This window comes from Capricornis sumatraensis, chromosome 1 (genome assembly GCF_032405125.1).
Source record: "Capricornis sumatraensis isolate serow.1 chromosome 1, serow.2, whole genome shotgun sequence".
NCBI lineage: Eukaryota > Metazoa > Chordata > Mammalia > Artiodactyla > Bovidae > Capricornis > Capricornis sumatraensis.
Genome location: NC_091069.1, coordinates 178,683,607 through 178,693,094, shown reverse-complemented (window position 1 = coordinate 178,693,094; position 9,488 = coordinate 178,683,607). Strand labels below are relative to the sequence as shown.

At 33.3% G+C, this 9,488-nt stretch overlaps 1 protein-coding gene across 1 annotated transcript in view; it reads right to left on the bottom strand.

Moving 5' to 3' along the window:
• Positions 1-9,488, bottom strand: part of ACAP2 (ArfGAP with coiled-coil, ankyrin repeat and PH domains 2) — a 164,457-nt gene continuing 154,969 nt past the window's right edge. Inside the window, exons 22-24 of the mRNA XM_068968577.1 lie at positions 8,850-8,960; positions 6,628-6,689; positions 1-708 (exon numbers count right to left, since the gene is read on the bottom strand). Of these exons, the coding sequence (XP_068824678.1) occupies positions 608-708; positions 6,628-6,689; positions 8,850-8,960 (274 nt within the window). The 3' untranslated portion in view covers positions 1-607. The remainder of the gene's footprint in view (positions 709-6,627; positions 6,690-8,849; positions 8,961-9,488) is intronic.

Below are 9,488 nucleotides of genomic sequence, written 5' to 3'. Positions count from 1 at the left end.
AAGTACTGGACGTGAGGGATAAACTACATTTATGAGGAAATGGGGTCATGTATCCTCTAGTTCTAGTAATTAAATTACATATTGTGTATATAATAGCTACCAAGAAAAAATAAAAACAAAAACTATTTTGAACCACCAACATCCAGGAAGCTAAAGCAAAGACACGTTCTGGAATCAGGCAGGACATCAGGCTCCCACTTGATGCTGACAGGCTTGACTGAACAATCCTGGGCACAGTGCACAGAAGAAAAACATCAATGCCATCATTCATTGGGGAAAAAAGAGATTATTTTGTATAAATTCTTAGCATCTTGTAACCTAGAAGATGGCCTAAGTCCAGATTCAACTTTCATCTATAAAAAACAGCCCTTTAAACAGGCTTTTTTTAAAAAACAAAAATAAAGTAAGTCTTAAAGTAAGTTCCTCTCCCAACTGCTAGAGATCTATGTTTTGATTTATAAAAATATCAATGAATGGGTATCTCTTCTCCAAACCGCGCAACAGCTACTAAAAGTAAGTCGAATTAAAGCAGTAAAAATATGTGAGTTTTCAGATATATACATTAGGGGGTCACTAGATTTACTATTTTCCCCATTCTAAAAAAAATTCAAAATTTCTGCGAATCTTGCTGGAAACGATTTAGTTTCTCTGGATTATTGGATGCCATTTGGGAGAAATCACGAAAAATGTCCTGGTAAGTTTCATCACCTGCATGAAAGTAAAATAAGAACACTTTAAAAAAATTATATAAAAAGCATTAATAAACAACACTCATTTTATGACTAGTAACTATTTTACAATGATAATAAAACTTTGTTTAGATGAGCATTTTTTGAAGAAAAAAGACCAACTAAATGGAAGTGCTGAATAAGTATATAATGGAAGAAAAAAACAAACTATACCTGAAAAAAGCACCTCAGATGCAGCCACAGAGGAAAGTTCAGAGTTAGAAAAGAGCAAAGATGCAAGTGTTTTAAAGCAAGTAAAGAAATACATTTATTAACACACAAGAAATAAAAGTCATCCTAAATGAGGTATAATAACAAGGCATTCTTTAAATAAATATTTCCTTTGATCAAGGCCAAAAGAAAAGATCAAAAACAAATATTAATGTTTCTGATGGATGCAAGTTAGTAACAGGACAAAACTGATAACCAGGTGGGAAATTTTAATAGTATATTTTAACTAAATCTTAATTTAAATAATATGTGAAAAAGTCTTTATTCAAACTTTAATGCTTAACTAAAACTAATGCACTTAACCTACTTTTTACTAAGCTGAAAAATAATAAAGCCTAGAAAATGACTTTAAAATCATACTTTCACATTTAGTCAATAGTTCATTTACTGTAGGTCATTTGAGCAAGGATGCTATGACAAAAGGGGACTAAATATCAAAGACATCTGTTAAATTAGAATAATACATATGTTGGTTGGTTGTATATGCTCAGTCATGCCCGACTCTTTGTGACCCCATGGACTGTAGCCCACCTGGCTCCTCTGTCTATGGGATTCTCCAGGCAAGAATACTGGAGTGGGCTGCCATTTCCTACTCCAGGGAATACATGTGTATATACGTACAATTCGCTTGTAGAGAAGATTATAGATACTGATATTATAGCAGATTGAAGACTATTTTTCTTGTGATGAAAAACTAAATATATACACACATATAGGCTAATTCTTTGGACAAAAGATTTACATAAAATGAAATCTTATTTTCAAGTTAAATCATTCATCATGAATGCTTCATTAAACATATTACTTTTATACAGAGGCTTGTCGTAATTCTGTTTTCAACATTTAGACTGTCAAATACTGGTTTATTGTTAAAGCATGGTCTTATAATTATTCCCCAAAAGACACCTTGCATCCATCTTATTATACACCCATTGCTACAGCTGTTGTTAATAGTGCAGTAAGTTTTGTCAGCTTTTAAAAAGTGAGATTTTTTGAGGCAATAGATGTCATACCAAAAGCTAGAGAATTAGAAAAAAATCAGGGGAAAGTGATAAGATCTAGTAAAAAGGTCTAACAGCATAACTCAAGATTTTCAATAAAAAAATTTTTAATGCTTTTAATATTTAGTCAATGTAAAAAGCAAGTTATTAAAATCTCTATATAGTTTTTCATTTAGCCCTGGAAATTTTCTCATGACCTGAATCAATCACTTTAAAAAGAAAAAAATACAGTAAGAAGAGAAGCCTAATAGGTTGTCTAAGAGTAACATCTAACTCATATATTATTGTAACTAAAATAATAAAGGGTGATATGCTGGAACAACAGGAAAGACAATCCAATTACACCCATGTTTCATTTCATAAAAGTTTACCTCCACATTAGAAGACAAACTACAATCTATTCCCATTTTTAGGCATTCTAAAATATATAAAATAAACTAAGAGACGAACATTAAACATCAATTAACAAACCATACAAAATATTTAAAAGTTTTTCTTATTCTTAGATGTTGAATTCAAATATTTAAAATATTTATTGTAAACATTATAAATATTTTAAAAATACTATTTAAACTGGAGAGTCTGGAATCTTACTTTCCAAGAAAGTGTAAAGTGCAGATTATAATACAAAAATACCACACGGATTTTACCATTCAACACCAGAAGGAACTTAAAAGGCACACATTATACATTCAAGAAGAAATAGGAAGAAGGACCTAGCAGGCGCTAATGCCAAACAGCTTACAGATAGCACCAGATGAGCAGTCAATCTTAAGTATTACAACAGTACAATGGCAATATATGGCTTCTACCATTAGCAATGCATATTTTGTATAACAAGCTGTGGGATTTTTTTTTTCTTTTTGTGGTTTTCCAGTTTTTGTTTTTAAATTATCTAGTACCTACTACACAAATACATTTTAGTAGAACCATTGTACCATGCAAAACAGATTATAAGTTTTTTTATTCACTGAATTAAATGCTTCCTTGAAGGAAAGGGTTGGTGCTACACTAATCATTGGTTTCACTTACTGAATACATTTTAAAAGAGTTAATACAGTACAAAAGGAAGTCTAACCTTCACACACATACACAAAACTTTTCATTAATATTCAGTTTCTAACCAAATGTTAATTAAGGGACTATCAATATAATACCTTTCTTAGGCCTCAAAATGTGTTGTCAAAAAGCAAACATGACGTAACAATAGTGACTAAGATATTTAACACAGTTAACACAAATCGAACTACAAATTGAACTTCAATGTGATTCTTTAAATACAATTTTGATCATTCGGAATGTTTCCCATGGCAAATATAACTTGTCTACACTGGAATACATAAACAATAACCCAGAATATGTTGCCCTGGAAAGTTCATAAGTACATTTAACAGTTTATTATAAACAATAAACAACTAACCACCCAATATTTGAAATACTAAGTTAAATTCTTTAAATTACTTAATCACATTCTATTCTCTTCAGCAAGCTAACTCGTCTATGTGCTTGGACAGTTCTGAGTTTTTAAAATGTGGACTGCTATATTTCCACGGATGGTTTAAAATAGTGTTTGATTTTTGGTATTCAGAATAAGCACTGCAACAGCAGCTATGATCCAAGACTTTGCTAATTTTGCTCTTAAAATGTACTCCCCTCAAAGATACAGCAGCCTGGGAGACCCTGCTCCCAGGTGATCAGCAGATGAGCCTGCCCCTCTGAACTGATCACAGCTTCCTTTTTGTAACTGACTGGATCAATGATCAGGCTTCACCAGCAGCATACTCACATAATCAGTAGTGGTTCACTAAAGCAGTGATCTTCAACTGGTTGAGAAACTCTGCCAACAATCAAGAGGACTCACAGAGCCAGAGACCACGGGAACCACCAAACTAGTTTCCAACAATTGAGAGCAGGATGTGATACTGCACGCACCCACCTAGTCCTCCTAAGAGTCGTAGGAACTGACAAGGAGGGACACATCTTCCCCTCAGGAAATGTGTGCTCTTGGGTCACATGGCGAAAAATAGAAAGTCTCAGGTTGTTACGGTTGTAGACAGAAAGTTCAAAAGTGGAGTTTCCTAGAAACAGGTCCATGATTCCCAAAGATTATATCTGAGTCTTTTAAATGGAAGAGATCTTCATAATGAAAAGACTGAAGATACCTGCATTTTAAAATTACCCAGAATTCTGAGGTTTTCCATCTATTGCTAGGCAACAACAACAACAACAACAACAAAGGATCTAGCTAAAACAACCAACCAAAATCTATGAGAGGAAAATTTACAGTGATAAGCAAAGAGGAAAAGAGACCTGCCACCTGAGCAAAAGTATCTGCTCTCCAAAGACTCACAAAGGAAAAGGCTCAGAGAGCGACTGCTGAGCCATCTCACCATGTCACCTGTATAAGTATAAAGTTGTTTTGCTTTAAATACAAGACCACCTAAATGAATTTAAAATCTAGTTATTACCAAATGAAAATCTCATTTTATTCTGCTGGTATACCATTTCCAAACTTCTGCTCTTTTTTTTTTAATCTTTTCTAAACTAAGATTTGACTATAGCAGGAAAGCTTGTGTTTTTTAATAAGCCTTTTTTTCCCTTCAAATTTTCATTCAAATAAATTGGAAAACTCTTATTTTTCTACTGTTGAGCAGAAGGTGCTGTGCTGTGTGCTCAGTGGTGTCCGACTCTTTGCGATCCCATGGACCGTAGCCCACCAGGCTCCACTGTCCATGGACTTCTCCAGGGGAGAATGCTGGAGTGGGTTGCTGTTTCCTTCTCCAGAGCAGAAGGTATATACTCATAAACTTATACATACAATGACACTGAAAGAACCATTTGAATGATTCCAAATAGGGGCAGAAGACCAACAGTTTAGATGGAAATAGAAGCTGCAAGAACATAAGAGGACCTGTCCTTTTAAAGTCCCAGCTCCTCCAGAGAAAAGTCACCTCCTCACCTTCTGACTAATCAGCTGGGTGCAGCTTCATCAGTAAACACCCTAAGGAAGGAGCAGCTGACCAGACATTTACATTGAAAATGTCAAGGAAAAAAACCTGTTTAAGCTAAAATCCTGAAATTCACTCTTATCTTAGCCTATTGGGTCATATTCTTTGAATAATTTTTATTTTAAAGTGCTTAAACACAAAGGCCTCAAAAATGGCCTTATACTTAAGTATATCTGTTACAAAATTATAACATTTTTAAAGTCTAACATTCAAGTTTAAAACAAATGGGTGAAATTCAGAATTAATGCTGAGACTTCACCCTTTATCAGCACTCTTACCTCTTGGTACTTCATGAATCAGTCATATTGTTTGATCCATAGGATTAAAGTGGGACACCCTAGATTAGAAGTATCTAGCTGAAGTGCCTCTATTCTCAAAGTTCTTACTTGTTCCCTATTTAAATTAGAAACCCCAAAAGTAATAAATACACTCCTCTGAGAAAGGAATGGTCCCATATGTCTTATTATATATATATATATTAATCAGGTTAAAATAAAAGTAAAGTAAAAATAAAAGTAAAAATGCTGGCTAAAGCTAGCACAAAGTACAGAAATTTCAAAACACAATTAAACAGGAAAGATAGATGATATTACAAGCCACTTTTAAAATATTAATACTGATTGAAAATAATTAAACATACTCAGAACTGAACAGTCTCAATTATTTTAGTCATGGATTCCTAAAATTTTTAACCAGCATGTATATGAATTTAAAACAGATAAATTAGTAATTCATATACTCAAATTCATGAAACTGGAGATCTAATTATTACTTTCTTCTTTGTGAAGAATGTCTAATCAGGATGTGTTCATCACAGAATGAAATCTGATCAGCAGCATTTCTTAATTTTCTTACATCTCGACTCAAAGATAAAAATTACGCAAAATGAGACTTGAGCTGATCCTGAGTTGAGATTTCTCTTAATAAGAATACATCTACTTTGCCATCAAGTTCACAAAATGCTGCTTGAAATACTTCCATTTATCCAACAAATATTGTACAATTACTTAGGGCAAAGATAAAATTGGACCTTTTCCCACTACCTTTTAAACTAACTCTATTCCCATTACAGACTTTTTAACCTACTGGTAAACTTTATTTTAAAACCTTTAACTCATTTTTAGGTCAAATACAGAATTCTTATTCAATAAATGTTTTCTAGGCATTTTCCATACTGACTTTTTATATGTTAACACATAGTGATTTGTCTTTTTTTTCCCTGAACACAATTTATAGAAATTCCCTGAATAACCAAAAGAAAACAATTCTGTTATATTCACTTGACAGCCAAAAAGAAAATGACTGTTGTGCTGCTTTAAGTGTATATACATTATCATTCCATTCACCTCACTGGAATGTATATGGAAGACATCTGTACAGCAGATAAAGAAGTCAGTAGCCAGAGTTAAATACAGCAAGTAAACGTGTACTGTAAAAGGAGTAGTTATGGAGTTTTAAAGGCTGAAGAGTGAGCCACTCCCAAGAATTCAGTAAGTACAGTACATAGCTAACAACTCACAATTTGCAAGTAATTTATAAAAACTCTATACAGTATTTTTAGTTTGCTAAAGAACTATGACTCTTCCAATTGTAAACTGATAAATTCCTGGATGCATTTCTTATATTGCATTTCAGTATGGTTATTAGTAGAATATTGACCTGGCTGTCCATAAAGTCCTTCTGATTCCCGCATCTCTTCATTCATTCTTGCTAAACGTAACCTAAAATTAAAGAATGTTTTAGGTAAGTTATACAGTATAAATATTCATAAACTACTGAATTATATACAACTAAGACATGTACTCATGTAATCTTTTCTTTTACCAGTTATTTGGCCCGAAACAAAAGGACTTTTAGTTTATTAGACCAACAATCTGAGCTACAAAGTAAACAATTCTCATGACAAAAGACAATAAAAGATTTCTAATAAGTGAGTTTCAGTTTTAAGCAGGTTCCTTGCAACACCACCAGCAGCTTGCTTCCTCCAGGCACACAGAATTCCTGACTCTAATGCAACCTGTTAGACTTTAATTGCCAACCTTCGAAATTATTGCTTCTATAAAATGGAAGCAATAGCCTGTCATAAATTCAATCTGGTTCATCCTGAGGTATGGTAGTTCCAAATGTACAAATAGCATGTGTTATCTATAAATACTTGGGATATATTCTGACATACAGACATTATAATAAATGACCATAGGCTACTAAGATTTTCCCATAGTTAACCATATTGATTATATATTCTTTTTGGGTTATTTACCTGGCAGCAGGAAGACCTATAGCACTGGATTAAGAAAATTAGTGAATTTCCTCTCGTTTTCTTACTAATTTCAAGCAACATTTTGAAACACAAATCTTATCTGTGGTGCCCCTCTCCTACTCTTTTGCCTGTCCTTCAGGCCACCAAATACTCATTGCCCTCCCAGACTTCCATCACCCTCTTCTAATATGCTCTCTCTGGCAACTGCAGCATCTGACACAGGCTGTTTCTTTATCTTCAAAGTACCACAATTTGTTGCCATTTCCTTTTTCAACCATTGTGTGAACTCATAACAGCAAGATAAGTAAGTCTCCCTTTTTGGTATTTGAACCTTTCAGAGAGGCTGCCTATTTCAATAAATTTTAAGTGAAACTGACAGCCTCAAGTAAAACAAAATGAGAAAATTTAGACAATTTGGAAACATATTTTGGGGAAAAAGGGCCACTACTATAAGAACTGCCTGGGAAGCTGCAGCCAGGGTTAATGTAATTCTGCTGCATCACTCCTATCTTTTCTTTAATCACTTAGCTTTTTCCAATGTTAAGTCTATAATGATTTAATAGATCTAAATTTTCCTACAACAGTCTCCAGAGTAACAATAAACCCTCCAGGGAGGAAGTGAAGCTAGGTACAGAGAAAATACATTTTTCTCTTTTGGTGTTTTGTTTTGTTTTAGTTTGGCAGGGGTCAGGGAGGGGTGATATATATGGCAAGAATTCTCAGTGGGAGCTCTGGAGTTCAAGATAGTCAAGGGAGTTCCTCTTTGTAACTGAATAAAATTCAGTAGTGTAAATGGAATTGTCTTTATTTAGTTAACAGAGAACCAACAATCATGGACTTCATTCAGAATAGAAAGAAAAAGTGATTCATACAACATATGTTTGAGACTTCCTACATAACGGTAAAGGGTAGGTGACAACCACATTCCTAGATTTCAAGTGTAAAGAACAACTTTGATCTAAGATGAAAATCAAAGACCTCAAGGTTCTTAAACAGGTCATATTAACTGTATTCAAACATTCCAAAACAACTCTTTTTACCTCAAAATAGAGTACTCTTGTGAATAATTCTTTTTAAAAAATAATCACAAACAGGTCCCCTAAGTATCAGTGCACAAAGGCAATGCAACTGCAAGTTACTAACATCAATCCAATTGCATTCCCTGCTTATAATGCTCTAATTCTTGAGGTAGTAGTAAAATTGCCCGTTACTAACCAATCCAACTCTCACCCCAGTACTGTACTGAGAGTTAAAGAATCCAGTTCAGAAAAGTCACTGATATTCTATTCCTACTGGCCAGGAAGTAAAACAAAAGTGGCTAAGCACACAGGTTTAGAGACAGAATTCTTGGTTTCAAATTCCAGCTCCACCATTTACTAGTTTCTCATATTATCTGTAGCTTGGCTTCCTTATAAAATGGGACTATATTAATAAAAGGGTTGAGGTGGGAACCAAGTAATTTCATGTATGTAACATGCTTCATACATTTACTGTGCTTAGAAAAGTAAATGGCTTCTAGTAAATAACCAAGTTTAAATTTCACACCTACACAGGAAACTCTATGTTAAATCCCTGTATAAGTAATAAAATGTATGGGAAATAATCATGTGAAAACACTTACAAGGTCACTATATCAGCATTAGCTGCTTCCACAGCTATACTCAAAGGGTCCTTCCCTTCTTCATCAGTGGCATGTTGATTGGCACCTCTTTTTAGAAATAAACATACCTGCCTGATATTGCCAATTAAAAAAAAATTAGTATTCACCTTAAAAAATAAAAAGCACTATTTAAAGATATAACATCTTCATTAGGAAATTCTTGATTCATTCTACAAAGATTTATTTTATTGACTATTGACTCTAATAATAAAAATCTACCATGATCAACATTTTGTAAATCTCAAGGTATTTTCACATTTAATCTGGCAATACATAGTATAGTGGGATGTATAAATTATGCCCCCTACCCTCAGAGAATATTATAAAAAGGTGTACACAGATACCTATAAATTTAAATAAAAAGCACTCAAGGTCATTATCGAGGAAAAGAAGGAAGCCAAGGCAATGTTAACATCATAAAATATTAATTAAAATAATATTAAAATAAAGTAAGTCTGTCAATTTTCTTATTGATAAACAGTATTATTGTTACTTATTGAAAAGTAACAGTATTTTTTTCTGAAATTTTTTTAAATTTCAAGTTCTACCATGACAATGTAAGTCACAGAAAGTAGCACCTTACAAACTACGTAACGATCT